At 47.9% G+C, this 27,264-nt stretch overlaps 1 protein-coding gene across 1 annotated transcript in view; it reads left to right on the forward strand.

Annotated features, from left to right (window-relative positions):
- Nucleotides 1-27,264, forward strand: part of slco3a1a (solute carrier organic anion transporter family member 3A1a) — a 215,020-nt gene that overhangs the window by 164,244 nt on the left and 23,512 nt on the right. Inside the window, exons 3-7 of the mRNA XM_078241289.1 lie at nt 8,346-8,444; nt 10,277-10,546; nt 12,120-12,284; nt 16,964-17,162; nt 20,175-20,313. Of these exons, the coding sequence (XP_078097415.1) occupies nt 8,346-8,444; nt 10,277-10,546; nt 12,120-12,284; nt 16,964-17,162; nt 20,175-20,313 (872 nt within the window). The remainder of the gene's footprint in view (nt 1-8,345; nt 8,445-10,276; nt 10,547-12,119; nt 12,285-16,963; nt 17,163-20,174; nt 20,314-27,264) is intronic.

The raw sequence follows: 27,264 nt of genomic DNA on the forward strand, positions 1-27,264 counted from the left end.
AAGGAGATATTAGGACAGCTGGCCAAAAACTGGGTTAAAGAGACCGGGGTTAAGGAGCGTCTTAAAAGAGTCAGAGACAGAAAGGTTTAGGGACGGTATTCCAGAGAGTAAAGTCTCGGTAGCTGAAAGGATGACTAGTCACATAGAATCATGATTCCATATCGAATCATAGAATCCCTACAGTGCAGAAAAAGACCATTCGGCCCATCACGTCTGCACTGACTCTCCAACAGAGCATCTTTCTCAGGCCCACCCCTTCCCCCCCAGCCCCATCCCTGTAATTGTGCTAATCCCCCTAACATCATGGGACACTAAGGGGCAATTTAGCATGGCCAACCCACCTAACCAGCATATCTTTGGACTGTGGGAGGAAAACGGAGCACCTGGCAGAAACCCACGCAGACACGGGGAGAACGTGCAGACTCCGCACAGCCAGTCACCCGAGGACAGAATTGAACCCGGGTCCCTGATGCTGTGAAGCAGCAGTGCTGACCACTGTGCCAACGTGCCGCCAAGCGGTGGCACAATTAATATCAGGCTGCACAAGAGGCTGGGGCAGCAATGTTTTGAATGTCCAAGAGTCACAGCATAGCAAACCATGACAAACAGAATCACATTCAACCCCAGCACTTCCACCTAACATCATGGCCGGAATTCTCCGGCCGTTCACGCCGGCGGGATTCTCCGGTCCCGTCGGCAGCGCAGCCCCGCCCGTGGGTTTCCCGCCGGTATGGGGTGACGTCAGTGGGAATCCCCATTGACAGCAGCAGGATCAGAGAATCCTGCCGCAAGCAAACAACGTACCACCTCCCGCCGGCGGGAAGCACGCGGCTGGGGAGGCCGGAGAATACAAAGAAGAAAGATAAGTATAGCACAGGGACAGGCCCTTCGGCCCTCCAAGCCTGTGCCGATAGAATCCCTACAGTGCAGAAGGAGGCCATTCAGCCCATTGAGCCTGCACCGATAACAATCCCACCCCCATCCCATATGTATCCCTATAGGCAAGATGAGAATATTGGGGTGATAGAGAGCCAGGACATTAATCCTTACCACCTCTCTAACACTCCTTCAGTTTAGTTTATTTATTAGTGTCACAAGTTGGCTTACATTCACACTGCGATGAAGTTACTGTGAAAATCCCCTAGTCGCCACACTCCGGCACCTGTTCGGGTACACTGAGGGAGAATTTAGCACGGCCAATGCACCTAACCAGCGCGTCTTTCAGACTGTGGGAGGAAACCGGAGTACCCGGAGGAAACCCACGCAGACACGGGGAGAACGTGCAGACTCCACACAGACAGTGACCCAAGCCAGGAATCGAACCCAGGTCCCTGGTGCCATGAGGCAGCAGTGCTAACCACTGTGCCACCGTGCCGCCGTGTAAAAGTCTCCTTAGAAGCCACATTTTATGATAAATGGACATTGAGGAATGAAGAAGGTCACAGTGGTAGGCGTTGAAGATGAATGAATGGTGCTGTCGATACAAGTTAAACTGACCACAGAGAGTTACGTATTCGTTCAAACGCAAACACTGTTTTAGCCTTTGAGAGAGTGAGTTACGAAGGTGATTTTGGGAGAGATCTCCAGAGCATGGGGGAAAGACAGCTAAAAGCCCAACAGATAGCGTTTCCTAATTGGCCAAACCAATTCAATCCACATTCCTGTCTGTTTAGGTGCTGCAGGTTTTGTTCTCAGGGTTTGTCAGTGTACCTATATCCCGCATGGTGACATTAATCACAGCTTGTCCTGGATATCCACTTGTGTTTACATTGCTAACCATTTCTTCTTGGAGTTTGTGGTTTATTTTTGAAATAAGTAAATTCCTTTAAAAACCCACCAGGGCCTTTTATTTAATAGAGGGCTTTCGTCACTGCTGTGAATGCTGGGATAGCCCAGACTCCATAACAAGAGGCAGCACATGTAAATCGCAAAGTCAAGTGGGGGGGAAGTATGAGGAAGCGAAGCAGGAATGAAGAAGAATCATAGAATCCCTACAGTGCAGAAGGAGGCCATTCGGCCCCTCAATCCTGTAACAACAACAATCCCACCCAGGCCCTGTCCCCGTAACCCTACGTATTTACCCTGCTAATCTCCCTGATACCAAGGGGCAATTTAGCATGGCCAATCAACCTAACCCACACGTCTTTCGGACTGTGGGAGGGAACCAGAGCACCCGGAAGAAACCCACACAGGCACGGGGAGAATGTGCGGACTCCACAATGACAGTGACCCAAACCGGGAATCGAACCCAGGTCCCTGGCGCTGTGAGGCCGCACTGTGCCACAGTGCCGCTGATACTTATAGAGAGGTTGAATGCCGGTTTAGTTTAGGTTAGTTCAGGCGGCTGGATAGCTGGTTAATGATGCAGAGTGACACCAACAGCACAGGTTCAATTCCTGTATCGGCTGAGGTTATTCATGAAGGTCCCATCTTCTCAACCTTCCCTGGCACTGTGAGGCAGCAGAGCTCACCACTGTGCCATTGTGACACCCATTAGTGAAGCACAGGGAAGGATAGGGGACAATTACATGAATAGCACATTCGGTAACTCGTGACAGATACAGTGTATACCTTTAACACCTTTGACGTGAGGTGACACCTCAGCTGCTTGCTCCTCCAACAGAAAATCTACAAATTAAGCATTGCTAACCCTGCATAACGTTTCCAGCAACCCAGCCAATTCACTCAGCACAATGTAATCTCTAACACTTGGAGGTAAAGCTCAGTCGAAATAGACCGATCTGACCAGCAGGTGGCAGCAGGACACCGCAATGATGTTCACCATTGACCGGCTCCTGAATGTGGGACACAGATTTCACCGGGGGGTCATGTATCCTTCAGCATCGCTTGGAGTTCCACTTAAAAGCACGATTTACCTCCGAGAAAGGTCAGGAAATGGGATGTCAGCTGCAGGGCAAATCATTCGGCAACATAAGTCATTGAAACATCAGTCAATCAATTCCCCAGGATGTTGGGATCTTTGAATAAAAAGTGCTGGCTAATTGACTAAGTTTCCCTTCAGGCTAAAATACGTAAGCAGGGTAAATACGTGGGATTACGAGGATAGGGTCTGGGTGGGATTGTTGTCGGTGTGGGCTCGATGGGCCGAATGGCCTCCTTCTGCATTGTGGGGATTCTATGAGGTGTGGAAGGCATTGAGTCTCAAAATCCGCAGTCGACTCCTCCACCCTCTGCTACCCTCCAGCATGAAGAAAGGAACTGACTTGAAGCCTTTGCTCTGCCCCGTGATGGTCCGATGCTGCTCGATATTGAAGGAAATGGCGTTTCCAGAACTCCTACTCTTGGCCTGTCTGCAGGCCATTACAGTAAGAAGTCTCACAACACCAGGTTAAAGTCCAACAGGTTTATTTGGTAGCAAATACCATAAGCTTTCGGAGCCCAAAGCTTATGGTATTTGCTACCAAATAAACCTGTTGGACTTTAACCTGGTGTTGTGAGACTTCTTACTGTGCTTACCCCAGTCCAACGCCGACATCTCCACAGCAGGCCATTGAGACAGGGAATGGAGTAAAGTCAGCGTACTGCTTACCCTGTATGGTATTTTTTTATTCATTCATGAGGCATGGGCATTGCTGGCTGGGCCAGCATTTATTGCCCATCCCTAATTGCCCTTAAACTGAGTGGCTTGCTAGGCCATTTCAGAGGGCAGCTAAGTGTCAACCACATTGCTGTGGCTCTGGAGCCACATGTAGGCCAGACCAGGTAAGAACGGCAGATTTCCTTCCCTAAAGGACATTAGTGAACCAGATGGATTTTTCCGACAATTGACAATGATTTCATAACTCTAGATATTTTTTATTGAATTCAAATGCCACCATGTGCCGTGGCAGGATTGAAACCCTGGTCCCAAAATATTGTCTGAGTTTCTGGATTAATACTCCAGCAATAATACCACTAGGCCATCACCTTATCTCTCTCCATTTTGCTTACTCCTTCATCGGGTTGTGAGTATGATCTGCTATCATGTTTTTCTTCACTCTCGAACTGTGATTACATAACTGGTACCGATGTAATTTTTACATTGATGTTCCTCTCCACGGCTGCCATCAAGTTTTGGTCCCTCTTACCTGTGGACTCTTGATGTGGTTCTTGGTTGTTGGTATCTGTGACCTATCTCCCCTTAGACAGACTGCAGCCATACTCTGATATTGGCTTAACACATGTTTATTAATGGTTATTTAGTAGAAAACTTGAGCATTGCTGAGAAAAGATAAATGTCAAAGCTTCTTGCCTTGCACTCATCAGAATACCAATGTAAGGGGAAAAATCTATTTATAGATTATAGATGGAAGAAAGTGCTGGTTGGTTAGCAAGTAGACTCTGATTTGCATTTGGAATACTGCGTCCGCATTTGGAATACTGCGTCCAGTTCTGGTCGCCACACTACCAGAAGGACGTGGAGGTTTTGGAGAGAGTACAGAGGAGGTTTACCAGGATGCTGCCTGGTATGGAGGGGCTTAGTTATGAGGAGAGATTGGGTAAACTGGGGTTGTTCTCCCTGGAAAGACGGAGGATGAGGGGAGACTTAATAGAGGTGTATAAAATTATGAAAGGCATAGATAGGGTGAACGGTGGGAAGCTTTTCCCCAGGTCGGTGGTGATGTTCACGAGGGGTGATAGGTTCAAGGTGAAGGGGGGGAGGTTTAACACAGATATCAGAAGGACATATTTTACACAGAGGGTGGTGGGGGCCTGGAATGCGCTGCCAGGCAAGGTGGTGGAGGCGGACACACTGGAAACGTTTAAGACTTATCTAGATAGCCACATGAACGGAGTGGGAATGGAGAGATACAAAAGAATGGTCTAGTTTGGACCAGGGAGCGGCGCGGGCTTGGAGGGCCGAAGGGCCTGTTCCTGTGTTGTATTGTTCTCTGTTCTTTGAAAGGTGCTGCCTAAGGAACCTCGGTGAGTTCCTGCAGTGCATCTTGGAGAGGGTGCACGCGGCTGCCCAGTTTAACCTCTATAATGAGGCTTTCAGGGAGCGGTGTTCGGATTGATGATTTTAATAGACTTGAGGAAGTTGCAAATCAATATTTTTGGGGCAATGTAAATAATTACCTCACACTCTCCCTAACTCTTATTCTGAAACACAGATTGCTGCCACTAGGTGGTGTCAAAGCTCCAGGGTGGACAATAGATGGTGTGATTAACTAGCAGAGGACAACCGGTAAACTCACAATAAGCAGGACATTATTGAGCAGAAGGGGGCACTGTACTCCACATTAGAGGGGAGAAAGGCCGACACAGGGTGCCAGTTCCCTCAGCGTCAATAGATTGGTGCATCGATGGTGAGGCTTGGCTGCTTATTCACTTACCCCATCTAACGCTCCTCAAAATACAGATCAGGGGATTGCCCCTGAAGTGAACCTTCAGCAAAGGCAGGGAATATCCTTCACAAAGCCTCGCACGGACAGCTCGCGGTTGGATTATTCCCCACACATTCATTTCAAGGACAACATTCCCTGATCTCCTCTGTGACCGTCCCACCACAAGTAAGAACAGAGAATTCCAGCCAAAAACTCCATTCACTTCCAGCAGAACCGGAGAATCCCAGGCACAGTGGTTAGCACTGCCACCTCACAGCTCCAAGGACCCAGGTTCAATTCCAGCCTCGTCAGTGTGGAGTTGGCACGTTCTCCCCGTGTCTGCGTGGGTTTTCTCCGGGTGCTCCGGGTTCCTCCTGCAGTCCAAAGATGTGCGGGTTAGGTTGATTGGCCATGCTAAACTGCCCCTTAATGTCCCGGGAACTGAGGTTAGAGGGATTAGCGGGGTAAATGTGTGGGGTTACGGGGATAGAGCCTGGGTGGGATTGTTGTCAGTGCAGACTCGATGGGCTGAATGGCCTCCTCCTGCATTATAGGATTCTATGAATGAGGACAGAGATTTTTGGCCCAAGTATCATCTTCACACCATTACCAGAAGCTGATTAAGCGGGAAATGAGGGTCTCGTTAACCCTGTCAGTGACTGTGTTAAAGGCAATCTGAAACAGAAACAGAAAACGCTGGAAAATCTCAGCAGGCCTGACAACATCTGTGGAGAGAGAATAGAGCTCTGACGAAGCGTCATCCAGACTCGAAACGTTGTCTCCATTCACTCCCCACAGATACTGTCAGACCTGCTGAGATTTTCCAGGGTTTTCTGTTTTGTCTCAGTGTTTCAGTGTTATGTTGTTATATGGTCCGAGTTACGAACTATATTGTCATGCGCCTGTGTACATATATATCGACTTTGCCACATCACTCACTGCTGCGCTCCCATCAGCAGACCGAGTAACAGTATACTTGGTGGCACGATGGCACAGTGGTTAGCACTGCTGCCTCACAGCACCAGGGAGCTGGGTTCGATTCCCGGTTTGGGTCACTGTCTGTGTGGAGTCTGCATGTTCTCCCCGTGTCTGCATGGGTTTCCTCTGGGTGCTCCTGTTTCCTCCCACACTCCAAAAGGCACGTTAGTTGGGTGCTACATTCTCCCTCAGTGTACTTGAACAGGTGCCGGAGTGTGGCGACTAGGGTATTTTCATAGTAACAATTGCAGTGTTAATGTAAGCCTACTTGTGACACTAATAATGAATAAATAATCATTTACATATCCCATGGTGAACTTTGAGAAATACATTCAATCACAGAATGAAAAGCTGTCTAAAAGAGTGATTATTTTATCTTGTAGGGACCACATGATGTAGCAGACTGATTGATTTTGAAGTGTTTAGACTTGAACAGGTTGTCCATTGACTAAAAGGAAAAGTGTCACTTTATACAATGTCCTTAACTTCCCCCTTTATCCCTCTTTCCCATATCCTGTGGTTCCCACCAAGGTGTTCCGTGATTTTTTTTAACAACACAATTTAAGCCATGATCCAACTCTGACTGTAGGAGGTTATCCTGCCAGTCTAGTGTGGTGCTACCTTGTCCCTGCACACTCCAAAATTACCCTGCACTTGCTCTCTTAGAATCATAGAATCATAGAAACCCTACAGTACAGAAAGAGGCCATTTGGCCCATCGAGTCTGCACCGACCACAATCCCACCCAGGCCCTACCCCCATATCCCTCCATATTTTACCCGCTAATCCCTCTAACCTATGCACCTCAGGACACTAAGGGCAATTTTTAGCATGGCCAATCAACCTAACCCGCACATCTTTGGACTGTGGGAGGAAACCGGAGCACCCGGAGGAAATCCACGCAGACACGAGGAGAATGTGCAAACTCCACACAGACAGTGACCCAAGCCGGGAATCGAACCCAGGTCCCTGGAACTGTGAAGCAGCAGTGCTAACCACTGTGCTACCGTGCTAACCATGCCGCCCCATCTCCATTCTGTCCCCTAATTCTGAGCTCACCCTGACTTTGTCTGTCCCGTTTCCATCTAGCTTTAGGCTTAATGGCTTGGTGGCACAGTGGTTAGCACTGCTGCCTCACAGCACCAGGGACCCGGGTACAATTCCGGCCTTGGGTGACTGTCTATGTGGAGTTTGCATGTTCTCCTTGTATCTGCGTGGGTTTCTTCCAGGTGCTCCGATTTTCTCCTGCAGTCCAAAGATGTGTGGGTTAGGTTGATTGGCCATACTAAATTGTCCCCTAACTGTCAGGGGGACTAGGAGGGTAAATATGCAAGGGTCATGAGGTTAGGGCCTGGGTGGGATTGTTGTCGGTGCAGGCTCAATAGGCCATAGGCATTCTGCACTGAAGGCATTCTATGATTCTGTGAACAAAGATCTGGTCATGCTCGATCATGGATCCAAGAGTCCATCTCTTCCCAAACTCGGGCTTCAAGAGAGTTGACGCTCCATGAAGTGCAGCGAGGCCCAGTTTCCAATTTGATTCCAATTTCTTGCTTTTATCCCCACTTTCAGTCTTCATTTTGGAGCCTTTTTAAATTTATTCTCAAAATTGCCTTTCCTTTTAGTTGTTTAAAAGTTGTGGGTGCAAGGTCGTAACCAAATGCCACCTCTCCTGACAAGGCTGGAGATTGAGGTTGAGAGGTTTAGGCCTCCTTCTGTGGATTTTTCCCAGTGTTCCTTTCTGCCAGGCCTCACCTGTGATGACATCATGGACCAGGAGGATGACAGAAATAGACGCTTCATAAAAAGCGAGCAGACGGTAACAGTGCACCAATAGGAGAGCAATCCATCAAAATTCTCCAGGTTAATGGCCAAGCACAGGTCGAATCATAATCACATGACCACGTTATAGTGTGTCCGCCATTGCTGCCATTTTAATTCCTGAGCCAAGCTCCAAGATTTATCCACAGGACTGACAGACAAAGAACAAAACAAAACTGTTTGCCTCTTCTCTACTTTTGTCTCTTGTTGTTCTTGACAGGAATCCTCTTCACTACCCTGGTCTTTGGCCCAGCTTGTGGTTTCATCCTCGGCTCTCTGTGCACCAAGTTCTACGTGGACGCAGTTTTCATTGACACAAGTATGTGAAGAGTTAACTATTGTTAGTCTTATAACTTTCGCCTCTTGTATTAATTTTCCCTTGCCCCCTTTGCTCTGTGCCTCTCACACTGGTGTCTACCCCACACGCCGTCTGCCTTTGGGCTGCCAAGAAGTGGCGATGACTGGTATTCGACTCCTGTAGCCCTGAATGTCCTCAGCTGGCTCATATATACACACAAATGTTTACACTTATACGCATGTACACTTATGTACATGAATGCAATTGTACACACACACTCAGGCATAATCTCACACACATATGTACACACACACACACACACATGCACACACACGTATGTATACACACCTGCACACACATGCAGGCAGACATTCTCCGATCTCACCCATGCCCGTCTCACTGCATTCCAGCCAAAACTCCATTCACTGCAGCGGCACCGGGGAACCTCAGCAGCCAACAAGATTGGAGATTTTTGGCCACACTCATACATACATCCGGGTTTGATTCCCAGCTCGTGTCACTGTGTGGAGTCTGCACGTTCTCCTCGTGTCCGCGTGGGTTTCCTCCGGGTGCTCCGGTTTCCTCCCACAGTCTGAAAGACATGCGGGTTAGGGTGCATTGGCCATGCTAAATTCTCCCTCAGTGTTACCTGAACAGGCACTGGATTGTGGCGACTAGGGCATTTTCACAGTAACTTCATTGCAGTGTTAATGTAAGCCTACTTATGACATTAATAAATAAACACACAGGAACACACACACATGTATACATAAACACATGCACACATACACACAGGAACACAAGTACACATACACATGTACACACAGGTACACATATACACGTCCAAACATACATACACACAGGTACACACATACATGTACACATACCCATGTACACACAAGTGCATATATATATGCACACACCCATAAACACAGTTTCCAGCATAGACCTGGAGTGAGGATGCCTGTTAATTTACCTCCCCTCTTTGTACTCCGGGCATTGTGGCGGGTGGTTAAGTTCCCACACTGCTGTCCCAAGCTTACATCTCCGGATGGGAAACAAACACCTTCCTGCTTTGGGAGGCTCAGTTTCACACCAAATGGCAGCTCTGAAGAGAGATGGTGACACAGAGAACTTTAGGGTGGGAATCCCAGAGCCTGAGCCACTCGAGGGCAAAGTCACCCATCGTGGGTTGAAGAAAGTGAGTTGGGGGGTGGGGGGGGGTAGAGTCTGTGCAAGTTGAAAGACAGTCAGAGTTTTAACAACACCAGTGATGTACCATCAATCAAGCAAAGACTAGTTTGTGTGCAAGAACAAATAGGCTTTTATTAGCAAAAGACTTGGAGCACACCCATGCCGATGAACTGGTCCAGACTGAGGCAGGGGGGTGGGGAGCAGTCGCCTTTATACCTGGACCAGTGGGGGGAGGAGTCTCGGGTAGGGCTGGCAGGGACCTGTCCAGGCATGTCACACACACAGGCAATAAGCTTAACAGTGGTTTACCACAACCAGGTTAAAGTCCAACAGGTTTATTTGGTAGCAAATGCCATTAGCTTCGTCAGACGGAGTGGATATCAAGTTGAAAGAGTCGGAGGAGTGCAGAGATCTCGGAGAGCTGGGAAGGTGACAGAGATAGAGGAGGGTGAGGCGATGGAGGGATTTGAAAACAAGGATGCGGTGAAACAGGAACCAATGTTGATGGGCCAATGAATACACTTCAGTGAGCAGAGACTGCCCAGTGAGCTGATCTCTGTGTGGTTGACTCAATGATTCAGGGTAACTATTGGTTGAGAGGTCCCTGAGGAACAAACCAGTTTGATTGCTGCTTTGAGCGGTTTAATCTTTTCTTGCAGGCAAGCTGGACATCTCGCCAGAGGACCCGCGATGGATCGGAGCCTGGTGGGGGGGCTTCCTCCTCTGCGGAGCTTTACTCTTCTTCTCGGCTCTCTTCATGTTCGGCTTCCCGCAATCTCTGACCATCAAGAGTGACCGAATCGCCGAGAGTGAGCAAGCCATGCTGCCGCCGGACATCGCGCAGGGCTTTGAGAGACCCAAACCCAGCAATGGAGTGGCAGAGCACCTCCAACCCTCCAGCACCACTTCCTGCTTCCAGCAGCTGCGAGGTCAGTCACGGCGCACCCACCCCCACCCCCTCGGTGCCTCTGTTGGTGAGTGTTCCCCCATCCCATGGGGCAACGAGCTGGATTTGGTGCCAATAAAGGCCAGCCTCGTCCACCCCCTCCCACCCTCCGCAAGGTGAGGGTTACATCGTCTTGGCTGTGATGCTCCCACAGTCGAATACCTCCACGACACTCACTGTCGGCTTACACTGGCTGAGGCACCGTAGCTGAAAGTGTGGATTGCCACAGAATCGCAACTCTGACGAAGGGTCACCCAGACTCGACACATTGCCTCTATTCTCTCTCTAACGATGCTGTCAGACCTGCTGAGATTTTCCAGCATTTTCTGTTTTAATGAGTGACTTGCTGGATGGGCGCAAAATTTAAACACAACCCTGTATGTTGTTGCCGCCTCCTCAACTCTGAACACCTGTCAGATCCTGCGCACATCACTCATTGTTAATGACAGCAATGCACAGTTGCACAGTGGGTTAGCACTGCTGCCTCACAGCGCCAGGGACCCGGGTTCGATTCCCGGCTCGGGTCACTGTCTGTGTGGAGTTTGCACATTCTCCCCGTGTCTGCATGGGTTTCCTCCGGGTGCTCCGGTTTCCTCCCACGCTCCAAAAGTGTGCGGGTTAGGTGGATTGGCCATGCTAAATTGCCCCTTAGTGTCAGGGGGGCTAGCTAGGGTAAATACATGGGGTTACGGAGATAGGGGCTAGATGGGACTGTTGTCAGTGCAGACTCGATGGGCTGAATGGTCTCCTTAGGGATTCTATGAATCTGTTTTAAGTAAAGTGAAAACAGGAAATGGTGAAATAATCTGTCAGGTCTGGCAGCATCTCTGGGCACAGTAAGAAGTCTCACAACACCAGGCTAAAGTCCAACAGGTTCATTTGGAATCACGAGCTTTCGGAGCGCTGCTCCTTCATCAGGTGAGCAGCGCTCCGAAAGCTCGTGATTCCAAATGAACCTGTTGGACTTTAACCTGTTGTTGTGAGACTTCTTACTGTGCCCACCCCAGTCCAACACCGTCATCTCTACGTGGCAGCATCACTGGACAGAGAGTACGCAGCTAATGTTTCGATTCTGGATGACCCTTCATCAGAACCCAGTTTCAAAGGAGAGTCGTTTGGCCTCGAAACATTAACTCTGTTTCTCTCTCCACGGATGCTGCCAGACCTGCTGAGATTTTCCAGCACTCTCTGTTTCTATTTCAGATTTCCAGCATCCGCGGTATTTTGCTTTCATGTGAATCTGTTTTTCTAAAGTTGATTGGGGAATAAATATTGGCCAGGGTTTCTTGGAGAACTGCGCAGCTTTTCTTTGCGATAATGCCTTGCAATTTTTCCATGCAACCAAGAACAGAGGGAGCCTCAGTTTAACATCTCTGAACTCCGATCCATCGGGTGAAATGCTGCCTTGTGTGTTGGCCATGTTCCGTCTAACAGAGAATGGAGAGGAATCCTGAGGTATCAGAAATACAGGCGGTTCGAAGCTGGCTGATTGCTGGTGATGATTGATTTGTGTTTGTGGGGTGAAGGTGTCTCACTCGGTGTTTCTCTTGTCACAGTGATTCCTAAGGTCACCAAGCACTTGCTGTCCAACCCGGTGTTTACCTGCATCGTTCTTGCTGCCTGCATGGAAATCGCGGTGGTCGCCGGATTCGCTGCCTTCCTCGGCAAGTACCTCGAGCAGCAGTTCAACCTCTCCGCCTCCTCCGCTAACCAGCTTCTGGGTGAGTGAGGATGCCACATTGTGCCAGGCTCCCTGATGCCAGGGATTTGCTGCGAAAGATTTGGACCTATACACTTCAGAGTCCAGAAGAATGAAAGGCGGTGTTATTGTTATTTGGGGCGGGCATGGTAGCACAGTGGTTAGCACTGCTGCCTCCAAGCGCCAGGGACCTAGGTTCTATTCCCAGCTTGGGTGACTGTCTGTGTGAAGTTTGCATGTTCTCTCCCGTGTCTGCGTGGGTTTCCACCAGGTGCTCCGGTTTCCTCCCACAGTCCAAGGTAAGGTGGATTGGCCATGCTAAATTGCTGCTTAGTGTCCCAAGATGTGTAGGTCAGGTGGATTGGCCATACTAAACTGTCCCTTAGTGTCCAAAGATGTGTGGGTTAGGTGGGCTGGCCATGCTAAATTGCCCCTTAGTGTCCCAAGATATGTAGGTCAGGTGGATTGGCCATACTAAACTGTCCCTTAGTGTCCAAAGATGTGCAGGTTAGGTGGATTGGCCATGCTAAATTGTCCCTTAGTGTCCTAAGATGTGTAGGTCAGGTGGATTGGCCATACTAAACTGTCCCTTAGTGTCCAAAGATGTGTGGGTTAGGTGGACTGGCCATGCTAAATTGCCCCTTAGTGTCCCAAGATATGTAGGTCAGGTGGATTGGCCATACTAAACTGTCCCTTAGTGTCCAAAGATGTGCAGGTTAGGTGGATTGGCCATGCTAAATTGCCCCTTAGTGTCCAAAGATATGTAGGTTAGGGGGATTAGTGTGGTAAATGCGTGGGGTTATGGGGATGGGGTGGGCCTGGGTAAGATCCTCTGCCACAGAGTTGGTGCAGACGTGATGGGCCAAATGGCCTCTTTTTGCACTGTAGGAATTCTATGATTCTGTGAACCGTATGAGATCCTTTGGGCAGTTGACAGGATGACTGCAGAGAGAATGTTTCCCCCTGTGGGGGAGTCTAGAAGCAGGGGGGTGGTGGGGGGGGGGTGGGGGGGCACAATTTGAAAATTAGCTGTTTGAGACTGAGAGGAGGAGAATTTTTCCCTCTCAGAGAATGATTACTTTGAGGAATTCCCTTCCCCGGAGAACAGATGTGAAGGCTGGTGTGCGCGTCCCTGGATATATCGGCCCTTGCAGCAGCCCCAAGTCTGGGGATAATTTGAAAGCGCCCAGTCACAATGTCACATGGAGCATTAACACCAGCCGAGCTCAGCTGGGCTGAATATTTCTGTGCTGCAAAGTCTACTTAATCCATTAAATTTACTCCGGTGCCGGACTTGAGCTGTTACTCTTCGCAGGAGAGAAGGGCAGGTCGCACAGTTCAAAGGTCGAGTGGCTCAAGTAACATTTGGATTCCTAGCTTAGAAAAGTGGTTCTTGTAGCTGTCACATCATAATGCGGTTTAATGGAGTGTGGCTTCTGGGTAATTTACAGTTAGGATAATGCAAGTGCCTCATGTGTATTAAATTATGAATATCATTGGATAGATATTGTGTGCTTTAATGTGTAAAGGCTATTGTCTACATTCCATCAGCTTCACAATGTTTTAGGTCAGTAAATATGCTGCCTATTGTATTAGGGACCAGATCTGAAACTCCAAGGTATATCATGAAGTTAGCCTAGACCCTTCAGCCATGAATCATAGAATTACTACAGAATAGAAGGGGGCCATTCAGCCCATCGAGTCTGTACCAATCACAATCCCACCCAGGCCCTATTCCCATAACCCTCATTTACCCTGCCAATCCCCCTGACTCTAAGGAGCAACTTAGCACGGCCACTCAACCTAATCTTTGGACTGTTGAAGGAAACCGGAGCACCCGGAGGAAACCCACGCAGACACGGGGAGAATGTGCAAACTCCACACAGACAGTGACCCATGGCCAGAATCGAACCCGGGTCCCTGGCGCTGTGAGGCAGCAGTGCTAACCACTGTGCCACCGTGCCATCCCCAGCTTCACAATGTTTTAAGTTAGTAGTTTGATACTGGCTGAAAGAGAAAATACACTTTTACACAGCGAGTATGTAAGTATCTGGAATGCGCTGACCGTAAGACCATAAGACATAGGAGCAGAAGCAAGCCATTCGGCCCATCGAGTCCAATCCACCATTCAATGAGATCATGATTGATCCAATATGACAATCCTCATCTCCACTTTCCTGCCTGATCCCCATAAGCGTTTGAGAGCATGGTGGAGGCAGATTCCAGCGTGGCTTTCAACAAAAGCAAAAGGTAATCATTTGATGAGAAAGATATTGCAGGTCTACAGGAGAGTGATGGGGTGCGGGAGTGGGACTAACTACAATGCATTTGCAGAGCTCGCACAGACAAGATGGCTGAAATGGCCTCCTCCTGTGCTGTAACCATTCTATGATTCTAAGGGATTCAGCGAGAACTAAAGAAGTTGAAGAAGGAAAAGAATAGCAAATTTTATTTTATTTATTAGTGTCACAAGTAAGTTTCCATTAGCACTGCAATGAAGTTGCTGTGAAAATCCCCTAGTCACCACACTCTGGTGCCTGTTTGGGTACACGGAGAGAGAATTTAGCATGGCCAATGCAATTAACCAGCACGTCTTTCGGACTGTGAGAGAAAACCCACGCAGAGAATGTGCAGACGCCACACAGACAGTGTCCCGAAGCCGGAATTGAACCCGGGTCCCTGGCGCTGTGAGGCAGCAGTGCCACGGTGCCGGTGAGGGGGAAAACAAGGGTGTGTTTTGGACAGGGGGCTAGAGAAGATTGATCAGCCCATCATCAGGTACAGCAAGTCCCAGGGTGAATGAACTGTGCTGTTAGTAACGAACGTCTGAATTTAATTCTTCTTGTGTTAAAAAACACACAGATTTCACTGGGAATTGGGGATTCTGGTTGTTGGTTTGAGCCTTGCTGTGGACAGCTGTTGACTGGTCATTTATTAGAGTGGGTAATGTAGTGAGTGACAGCGCCCAGCCAATCACAGGTGACCTTGAGCTGCACAGAAACTTCAAAGAGATTACGATCGGAATTCTCCCAAAAGAATTTAAAGTGTCAAATTTGTGTGAAAACTGGAGTAATTCATGGTGGTTTTTTTTCAGTGGGAGTTCCACACTAGAATCTCCCGCACTCTGTGCACTGCAGAGGCCACCAGTGCGAATATCATTAAATTTCAGTGGGCGGGGCCAATTCCCGCCGGAGAGGTTGAAATCAGCGCGCTGGGCGGGGCCTCTGCGCGTGCGCCGATCTGTCAGAGCTGAGTTCGGCCCATGCGCAGTGGCCCCGCACTGCCAGTCTCCCGATCACTGGCCAGCCCCATGACCCCTGTAATGCCAGCTCTCCGCCCCCCCATGACCCGATCACTGGCCCTCCCCGACCATTCCCCGGCCAGCGGCTTTCCAAGCCTGCACCAACCATGCTGCCCGACTGAACTAAAACTACCTACCTACCCTTTCGGGGACCATATCCTTCTATTCCCATCCTATTCATGTATTTGTCAAGACGCCCCTTAAAAGTCACTACCGTATCCACTTCCACTACCTCCCCAGGCACCCACTACTCTCTGTGTAAAAACCTGCCTTGTGCATCTCCTTTAAACCTTGCCCCTCGCAACTTAAACCTGTGCCCCCTAGTAATTGACTCTTCCACCCTGGGAAAAAGCTTCTGACTATCCACTCTGTTCATGCCTCTCATAATCTTGTAGACTTCTATCAGGTCGCGCCCCTTCTATACTGTAGTAATTCTATGATTCATGGCTGAAGGGTCTAGGCTGGGGTCTGGGCTAACTTCATGATATACCTTGGAGTTTCAGATCTGGTCCCTAATACAATAGGCAGCATATTTTCTAACCTAAAACATTGTGGAACGCCCCGATCTCCAGCCTCCCCCCCACCAATTCCCCACCCCCACAGTCCTGACCCCCACCCCCCTGCAGTCCCGACCCCACCCCCTCCGCACTCTCCGCCCTCCCCTCCCGCGCACTCCTGGCCCCACCCCGCCCCGCAGTCCAAACCCTCCACCCCACCATCCCCAGCCTGCCCTGAATGCTGGCCTCCCTCCTTCCCCCATGAATCCTGTCTGCAGGGTGGCAGCAGGTTTCAGGATAAAGGGTAAACCTTTTAGGACTGAGGTGAGGAGAAATTTCTTCACCCAGAGGGTGGTGAATATGTGGAATTCACTACCACAGAAAGTAGTTGAGGCCAAAACATTGTGTGATTTCAAGAGGAAATTAGACATAGCTCTTGGGACTAAAGGGATCAAGGGATATGGGGGGGAAGGGAGGATCTGGATATTGAATTTGATGATCAGCCATGATCAAAATGAATGACAGAGCAGGCTCAAAGGGCCAAATGGCCTACTCCTGCTTCTAGTTTCTATCTCTCTCTTTCTCTCTCTCCTTCTCTGTCTCCATGCTCATGTCTTTCCCTCCTTCTTGCAGTATTGGACTGGAATTCCATGGAGAACAGGTGTGCTCATGCACCCCACTCCAAGATTCCTAGTATTTTGTCTTCATTTCAAAACTAACTTTCTTGTAAAGCTCTTAAAGATGCTTTTATGTCATTTTGTTCTATTTTTAATGTTGTTGTATTTTGATCTCAGCTTTGTTAAAAGCGCGGTACCATTGTGAGTTGTTGTCAGGCGCAGTAGGCATCCTTGCCTGTCCACTGGCTGTTTAATTTTACAATGCCTTCTTCTTCCTGCCCTGTAGGAATGACGGCCATTCCCTGTGCATGTCTGGGCATCTTCCTCGGAGGGCTCCTCGTGAAGAAGCTCAGCTTGACGCCCCTGGGTGCCATTCGAATGGCCATGTTGGTTAACCTTGTCTCCACCGCATGCTACATTTCCTTTCTCTTCCTGGGATGCGACACGGGGCCCATAGCCGGAGTCACCGTTCCTTACAAAAACTCGTGAGTACAATATGTTTTAATTGTGAACGCCATTGTGCTGGTCTGTTGTTAGGGCGAATGGTGATTTGGTGGAGTTGGCATTGGGCTGCATTTTTCCTGGTTTTCCCTAGATTTGGGTCAGAAAAGGTACTTAAGAATATCCCGCGAGGAAATTCAGGCCGGAATTTTACCAGCCCGCCCGACGCGGTAATCAGAGCGGGCGAGCGGCAGAGCATGGAAAAGCCCATTGACCTCAGGTGGGATTTTACGGTTTTGGGACGAGCAAGGCCTTAAAATCCCGCCCTCTGTGTTTGCCTATCAATGTCCTCCACTATTTGAAGGTCTGAATTGAAATAGGGAGATCCCGAGGTTGAAGTGTAGATTGTAACTTGCAAGAACAGGTTACGGATGAAATGCTTTCCCTGGGAAGAGGGAAGCAGGAAAGGTCAAAGGAGCTAAAAGGCAAGCAAGACAGAGCGGAGGTATAAAGACAAGTAGCAACAGCACCATCATGAACGCGATGCACCTACATGAGTGTGGAGGGTCTGTTCTCTTCTTAGAATAGACATTGGCAAAACTGGTCTGAAGTGAAACTTATTTTATTAATTAACATTTAAAATTTAAAAACTACAGAGAGCGAAAGAGACAGATTTATTGAAGAGAGAGAGAGAGAGTGAGGGGGCCCAGGAATCTGGTCCCAGTACAGACTTGAACTTGTACAGGACTCAACTGAAAAACAGATAGCTGTATAGAGCATTATAACTTCTTATCTATGTTATGAAATTTCTGGGCACACATAGTCTGGAACTTTCAAAAACAATTCGCAGCTGTGACCATGAAAGCTTGTTTATGACAAAAACCATTTCTGTTAACATTGCACTTTCAAATGTAGTCATTTTCTAAGTTCATCCCAGAATTCCCAGCGGAGTCCAAAATGTGGTCAAGTTAGCTTAAGTTAGCTTTAAAGCATAGCATAATTAGTTATATGGGCAGAAATAACTTAAAATGAAGCCTTTTGACTAAAGCAAACCATACAAAGGATCTCATAAGTGGGACCATATTCGGTGTACTGTGCGAGACACTACTGGAGATTCATTAACTTCCGCCACTGCAAGCAAGGACAGAGAATAAGCCGCTCAGCCGAATCTCCATTCACTGCAGCGGGACTGGAGAATCCCATCACCATGAACAGCTGGAAAATTCCCCCCTGGGTATTAAACACAAGGAGGAATAATGCGGATATTCAATTGGTCGCATATTGAAAATAATGTTTTAAAATTAAATTTTGCAATTAATTTACTCACAATAAATTGAAGCTTTATTCTCTCTGGATCCAGAAGGAAGGTATTTTATATTGTATTCGATAAATAGGCTGAGAAATTGGGCTCAGTGGCAGCCCATTTTTAAGTCAAGAGGTTTTAGAACAAAGAACAAAGAAAATTACAGCACAGGAACAGGCCCTTCGGCCCTCCAAGTCTGCACCGACCATGCTGCCCGACTGAACTAAACCCCCCTACCCTTCGGGGGACCGTATCCCTCTATTCACATCCTATTCATGCATTTGTCAAGACACCCCTTAAAAGTCACTACCGTATCCGCTTCCACTACCTCCCCAGGCACCCATTACTCTCTGTGTAAAAAATCTGTCTTGTACATCTCCTTTAAACCTTGCCCCTCCCACCTTAAACCTGTGCCCCCTAGTAATTGACTCTTCCACCCTGGGAAAAAGCTTCTGACTATCCACTCTGTCCATGCCTCTCATAATCTTGTAGACTTCTATCAGGTCGCCCCTCAACCTCCATCGTTCCAGTGAGAACAAACCACGTTTCTCCAACCTCTCCTCATAGCTGATGCCCTCCATACCAGGCAACATTCTGGTAAATTTTTTCTGTACCCTCTCCAAAGCCTCCACATCCTTCTGGTAGTGTGGCGACCAGAATTGAACACTATATTCCAAGTGCGGCCTAACTAAGGGTCTATAAAGCTGCAACATGACTTGCCAATTTTTAAACTCAATGCCCCGGCCGATGAAGGCAAGCGTGCCGTATGCCTTCTTGACTACCTTCTCCACCTGCATTGCCACTTTCAGTGACCTGTGTACCTATACACCCCGATCCCTTTGCCTATCAATGCTCTTAAGGGTTCTACCATTTACTGTATATTTCCTATCTGTATTAGACCTTCCAAAATGCATTACCTCACATTTGTCTGGATTAAACTCCATCTGCCATCTCTCCATCCAAGTCTCCAACCGATCTATATCCTGCTGTATCCTCCGATGGTCCTCATCGCTATCCGCAAATCCACCAATCTTTGTGTCATCCGCAAACTTACTAATCAAACCAGTTACATTTTCCTCCAAATCATTTATATATATTACAAACAGCAAAGGTCCCAGCACTGATCACTGAGGACCACCACTTGTCACAGCCCTCCATTCAGAAACACACCCTTCCACTGCTATCCTCTGTCTTCTTTGACCGAGCCAGTTTTGTATCCACCTTGCCAGCTCACCTCTGATCCCATGCGACATCACCTTCTGCACCAGTCTGCCATGAGGGACCTTGTCAAAGGCCTTACTGAAGTCCATGTAGACAACATCCACTGCCCTACCCTCATCAATCATCTTCGTCACTGCCTCGAAAAACTCGATCAAGTTCGTGAGACATGACCTCAGGGAAGTGAGGGAAGTCCAGAACATGGGGCATAGACAGTTGAAGCCATAGCAGCCACGGGTGGGACAAATGCAGGGAGGGTGTAACTGTGGCCAAAGCAATGGAGAATGCTGGTGGGCTGGGAGGTGGAGGATTGTAGCGAGGAGGAGATTACAGAGTTAGAGAGGAGGGGAGCCTTGAAAGGTTTTAAATACAAGGGTGAGAATCTTAAGTTGGAGATGTCGGGGGAGGGTGAGGGGTGGGTGGGTGGGGGAATAGGGAAACAATGTAGGTCCGGCTCATGTTGGAGGCTTTGCTTCTTAAATCAAAAGAAATGACAAACCTAATCAGTGTTGGATTTTCCTTCTTTATATTGCAGATCTGCCTCGGATACAGATTTGGACCCTTACGCTCCCTGTAATAGTGACTGTGACTGCAAGACAGCAGCTTATAATCCTGTGTGTGGATCTGATGGAATTACCTACTTGTCTTCATGTTTTGCTGGCTGCTCCAATGTGGTGAGAGTTTGTGTGTAATATACGGTGCGGAGAACGTAACAAGTCTCGAAACTGCATGTTGTGGGGTCAGTAGAAATGGAAAGGTGGCAGCCCACAAAATGGGACTGTCTATTCTCACGCTTCAATCGCCAGTGTAAAGAGTAAAATGGAATTGAGTCAAACTGAAAGCTAACACATTAAGACAAAATGTAGAGGCGTCAATAACAGTACAATTGGTAACGATGGGGAGATTCAGATTCCTCTTAAAACCCTGGAAGACTACCCTGGAGGCGATGGCCGAGTGGTATTATCGCTAGACTATTAATCCAGACACTTAGCTAATGTTCCCGGGGACCCGGGTTCGAATCCCACCACGGCAGATGGTGGAATTTGAATTCAACAAAAAATATCAGGAATTAAGAATCTACTGATGGCCATGAAACCATTGTCGATTGTCGGAAAAACCCATCTGGTTCACTAATGTCCTTTAGGGAAGGAAATCTGTCATCCTTACCCGGTCTGGTCTGCATGTGACTCCAGAGCCACAGCAATGTGGTTGACTCTCAACTGCCCTCAGGCAACTAGGGATGGGCAATAAATGCTGGCCAGCCAGTGACGCCCATGTCCCATGAATGAATAAAAAAGAACCTGGAATGGGTTTGATAGTTTTCATGTTGTTGTTTATGCACGCAGGCTGGAACTGGAGTGTATCAGTGCCAACACCAAGCTTTGCGTAATCTGTCCTAACCTTTTCAAATGACGGGTGGAATTTTCCCAAAAAATTACTGTATCATTTTGGGTGAGAAAATTCACACCGCCACCAATCAAATCGCAATTTTCCCACACTAAGGGTGGGATTTTCCGGCCGCGCTCGCCCCAAGACCGGAAAAATCCCACCCGAGGTCAACGGACCTTTGCATGGTGATGTCAAGCAGAGGATGTCCCCAATGTGAGGGGGAGTCCTCCCTCTTAGATCATGGCCAATATTTATCCCTCACCCAACAAATAAAACAGAGTATCTAATCATTATCTCATTGCTTTTTGTGGACACTTTCTGTGCGCAATTTGGCTGCCGTTTTTCCTATATGTACATCAGTGACTACACCTCGCAAGTATTTTATTGACTGTCAGGCCCATTGAGATGTCCTGAAGTCATGAAACATAGAAACTAGGACGGGAGTAGGCCATTCAGCCCTTCGAGCCTGCTCCACCATTCAATGTGGTCATGACTTCTCCCCATATCCCTTGATGCCATTAAAATCTTTTAAAAATTATCTCTTTCATGAATACAGTCAGTGACATGGACTTCACAGCCTTCTGTGCTAAATAATTCCACAGGTTCACTAACCTGTGACTGAAGAAATGTTTCCTCATCTCAGTCCTAAATGGTCTACCCTGTATCCTGAGACTGTGTCCCTCGATTCTAGATTCCCCAAACAGGGAAAATGTCCTCTCTGAATCTCGTCTGTCCAGCCCTGTTAGAATTTTATACGTTTCAATCAGATCTCCTCTCTTCTTTCTAAACTCTAGTGAATGCAGGCCCAGTCAAACCAATCTTTCCTCATAGGACAGTCCTGCCAACCCCGATATCAGCCCAGTGAACCTCTGCTGCAGTCCCTCTATGGTAGGTATATCCTTTCTTAGATAGGGAGACCAAAACTGTGCACAATACTCCTTGATGAGACCATCAATAAATTCAAATCTTTATTTTCTTTTACATGATCATTTTATGCCTCTGGTGGGAAGCTCGCTAAGTATATGGGGGAGAGCATGGAAAAGTACAGCATAGGAACAGGCCCTTCAGCCCACGATGTTGTGCCAAACCTGACACCAAATTAAACTAATCCCTTCTGCCTGCCCTTGGTCCATACCCCCTTATTTCTTGCATATTCATGTGCTTATCTAAAAGCCCCTTAAACGCCCCTATCGTATCTACCTCCATCACCACCCCTGGCAGCGCGTTCCAGAGGCCAATCACTTGCCCCTGACATCTCCTTTGATCTTTCCTCCTCTCACCTTAAGTGCACGCCCCCCAGTATTAGACATTTCAAAAAGATTATGACTGTCAACCCTATCTATGCCTCTCATCATCTTATAGATTCCTATCAGGTCTCCCCTCAGCCTCTGCCGCTCCAGAGAAAGCAACCCTTGTTTGTCCAGCCTCTCCTTATAGCTCATAGCGTCCAATCCAGGCAGCATCCTGGATTAGAAGGTATGAGTTATAAGGAGAGGCTGGATGAGCAAGGGACATACTGGAAAAGAACAGAAAGTTCTAACAGGGTGATACAAAACAGAATATATATATAACAAAGCTGAATTAAAGCATTAGCACTGGCTGAAGGGCCTGTTCCTGTGCTGTAAATTCCATGTAAAAAGGTCGATTATGTGCTCAAAATGGTCTGATGTTGCCCATTTTAAAATAATGGATAGGCTGACATGGAGCTACGATTCATCCAGTGACTCTGTCTACACTTCCCGCTGCCTTGGCAAAGCAGCCAGCATAATTAAGGACCCCACGCACCCCGGACATTCGCTCTTCCACCTTCTTCCATCAGGAAAAAGATACAAAAGTCTGAGGTCACGTACCAACCGACTCAAGAACAGCTTCTTCCCTGCTGCCATCAGACTTTTAAATGGACCTACCTTGCATTAAGTTGATCTTTCTCTACACCCTAGCTATGATTGTAACACTACATTCCGCACTCTCTCCTTTCCTTCTCTATGAACGGTATGCTTTGTCTCTATAGCACGCAAGAAACAATACTTTTCACTGTGTACTAATACAGGTGACAATAATAAATCAAATGAAAATCTCCAGCCTTGCCGGCAGCTGGGATTCTCCAGTCCAGTCCTGCAGGGAATGGAGACTTGGCTGAGCGCCAAATTCTCACTAGCCGTGGTGGCGGGGCATGTGAGATCCGAGAATTCTGGCCACAATTGCATGTACCCAAATGTGTTAATATCTGATGCATCAATTATAATATATTTTGTATGAATATTGATCGCTCATGCATTGAAACTCAACCTGTGGTCTCCCGATTGGCACAAAGCGAAGGGGCATTGAATAACATATCAGATGGTGCAACAGGTTTTGCCGTCTGAATGGATCGGCTTACAAATGGAAGCTTAGGAAACAAAAATCGCATATTTTTCTATTTTTATGCACAGATGAGATTGTAATCATAACACTTGGGCATCTGGGCCTCTCCTGGCTGTCATTTTGTCCCTCCAGGCTGATATTCATTTGTGATTATAAGATTATATTCGCTCATAATCAGAAAATTAATGAGCCACTTTATATTAAATTGCCGCTGTATGAAGCCTTGGCATGAAAAAATTACTCTCTTTGTCTCTATCATTAACTAAAATACTTCATTTTCTTTTCATGCTGCCTGCTTCAGACAGCAGATATGCATTGTTGATAATACAATGTATTAGTATTCTGTACCACGCAAGCGTACTGATTAGCCAAGGTCAATGAATTGTTAAAGGATAATGTCAGCTCCTGGCCTGTGAGCTGAATGAACATCTCCAGCTGAAAATGAGAGGTTACTCACCATCAGTCTGCCTGTTGTGTGCCAGCTGATATCAAGTGGGAACCTTTCCATTCCTGGAAGTTCTACCGTCTCAATAACCCCACAACATTGCATTCATATAGCACTTGGGTGGTACAGCGGTTAGCACTGCTGCCTCACAGCACCAGGGACCCGGGTTCAATTCCAACCTTGGATCACTGTCTGTGTGGAGATTGCATGTTCTCCCCATGTCTGCGTGGGTTTCCTCCGGGTCTTCCAGTTTCCTTCCACAGTCGAAAGATGTGCAGGTTGGGTGGATTGGCCATGCTAAATTGTCTCTTTGTGTCAGGGTAAATACATGGGGTTACAGGGATAGGGCCTGGGTGGGGTTGTTCTCGGTGCAGACTCGATGGGCCGAATGGCCTCCTTCTGCACTGTAGGGATTCTATGATCCTATGATTCTTGACCACAGTGAAGATCTAAATCCATGTCATAGAATCCTAACAGCGCAGAAGAAGCCATTCAGCCCATCGAGTCTGCACTGAGTCTCTGAGAGAGTGTCTTACCCAGGCCTTCTCCCCCACCCTATCCCCATAACCACACACATTTCCCATGGCTAATCCATCTAACCTACACATCTTGGGACACTAAGGGATAGGGTTTCCTCCCTTAGGCCAAAAATATGCGGGCTAGGTGGATTGACCGTGCTAAATTGCCCCTTAGGCCAAAATTTTACCGCCTGACCCGCCCCAGAATTGGGGTGGGCGAGGCTCGCAGAACGGTATTCTCCGGGAACCCCTCGGGCGGGAGTTTACATTCTAGTGTCCCACGATGTGTAGGCTACGGGAATTAGCGAGGTAAATACATGGGGTTACGGGGATAGGGCCTGGGTCGGATTGTTGTCGGTGCGGATTCGATGGGGCGAATGGCCTCCTTCTGCGCTGCAGGGATTCTATGATTCTATGGTGTTCTGGTTTCCTTCCACAGTCCAGTGATGTGCGGGTTAGGTGGATTGGCCATGCTAAATTGCCCCTTAGTGTCGGGGGTACTAGCTAGGGTAAATGCATGGGGTAATGGGGATAGGGCCTGAGTGAGATTGTGGTCAGTGCAGGCTCGATGGGCCGAATGGCCTCCTTCTGCACTGTAGGGATTCTATGATTCCATGACTTCACAGCGAAACAATTTAGCTCTGATCTGTGAGGCAAAAGGACAGGTTCTAACTTGCGAAGGAAATGATCCTTTGACCTGTTTAGATGACAAAGATTTTGCTCAGACTTTGTTTTAGATATTTAATTGAAGCTCCACTCCATAATTATTTGGGCTAGAGAGGTATCATGAAGAGCGGTGCTGGCTTACATAATTAATGACTATTCGCTCCTGAAGGCTATTATTTCCATGTCTCAGCCAGTGACAGCTTCATAATGGGTTACTTGTAAAGGAGAGCGTGTAATAAGTTCAGCTGAATGGTTCTCTTTTGTTGAGTTGATCTTACTGTGTGCCTTTTGTTGGATAAACCTATGGGAGGGTGCTATGATATGCGGGTAATTGCTGCCAGCCTGCTACTGCGACTGTTACCCCTGTACTTTATAAAAGGTCGGCAACACTGCAACACACTGCATTCCCCCTTCACAATTTTCACAAATCTTTTGTTGGAAAAATGATCACGGGCTGAAAATGATCATGTTCAGTGAGGCGGACATTCCCTAACTTTGACACACAGGTCCCGGTTTCCTAGAACGTAGATGGGGCCGCACGAGGGTAGGAGTTGGGCTTTGCTGAACCTGTTTTCTTTGATTTAGAATCATAGAATAGAATCATAGAAACCCTACAGTGCAGGAGGAGGCCATTCGGCCCATTGAGCCTGCACCGACCACAATCCCACCCAGACCCTATTCCCGTAACCCCACACATTTACCCTGCTAATCCCCCTGACACTAGGGTTAATTTAGCACGGCCAATCAACCTAACCTGCACATCTTTGAACTGTGGGAGGAAACCGGAGCACCCGGAGGAAACCCACGCAGGCATAGGGAGAACGTGCAAATTCCACACAGACCGTGACCCAAGGCCAGAATTGAACCCGGGTCCCTGGCGCCGTTAGGCAGCAGTGCTAACCACTGTGCCACCGTGCCGTGTGATTTATTATTGTCACATGTATTGGTAAACAATGAAAGGTATTGCTTCTTGCATGCTATACGGACAAAACATACCGTTCATAGACTCCGTAAGGGACAAGGAAATGAGTGGTTGCAGAATTTGGTGTTACAGTCATAGCTAGGGTGTAGAGCAAGATCAGCTTAAACAAGGTGGCACAGTGGGTAGCACTGCCGTCTCAAAGCGCCGGGGACCCGGGTTCAATTCCAGCCTTGGGTCACTGTCTGTGACATGATATTACATTGGCCAGGTCCTTGCCCATTCACTTAGGCTATCTAAGCCTCCTTGCATCCTCATCACAACTCACATAGAATAGTGCCATCAGCAAATTTGGAAATATTACATTTGGTCCCACATCCAAACCATTTCGATAGGTTGTGAACAGCTGTGACTCCAACACTGATCCTTGCAGTACTCCACTCACCTGCCACTCTGAGAGTGACTACCTCAAACAAACATTAGGTCCTTGGATATGCCAATGAGGCACTTACAGTCAGTTTTTTGTACCTTCTGATGAAATTGGTCGAACTGAGCAAAGCAAAAATACATCAATTATATATATATGTAGATATTTAATACACTTCCATGTGGAAACAAGAGGAGGGGAAGTTTGTTCAGAGGTCCAGCGCACCCCTTCGGGCCACCAAAGGCAATCAATTGTCCCTTCATCCTGTTCTCCAATCACCCTCACCCTCCATTGCCGCCCAACTCCCCATCCACATCACTCCAACAGCCAGAGAGGCAAGCGGACCAAATCATTCCTGGGAAAAGCGACAATCCACCTCTTAAACTACAGCTAGTGCCAGCTGTGACTGCGATTATTAAAATGAGGCCCGTATGTCCCAATTTTGACCAGCCTCAGGCCTCCCGTTTCTTGGAATCACAGAATTCCCACAGTACAGAAGGAGGCCATTTGGCCCATCGAGTCTGCACCGACAACAATCCCATCCAGACCCTACCCCCATAACCCCACATATTTACCCTGCTAATCCCTTAACAGGAAGGCCCACACATTTTTACTCATCTTCCAGAAAACAGGATGTAACCACTGTTTTCCCCTCTACAGAACCTGCCATTCTCTATGACGTCCCTCTATAAATAAAGCCTGGTCTGTGCCGGGTTATCCCCAGTGGAATACAGACTGCAATCAGGTCACTCGGCTGAGGAAGTAGAGAGCTCCAGCTGTCCGCAACCCACAGTGCAATAGGGGGAGGTCGGGGGGGGGAGAAAAACCTGGATGAAAAAGCTGTGTCACTCATGAACAAGCTCTCCTTTTTGCCTGTGCCATTACTTCAATCCTTCA

Source organism: Mustelus asterias, chromosome 24, assembly GCF_964213995.1.
Source record: "Mustelus asterias chromosome 24, sMusAst1.hap1.1, whole genome shotgun sequence".
In the NCBI taxonomy this organism is placed as follows: Eukaryota; Metazoa; Chordata; class Chondrichthyes; order Carcharhiniformes; family Triakidae; genus Mustelus; species Mustelus asterias.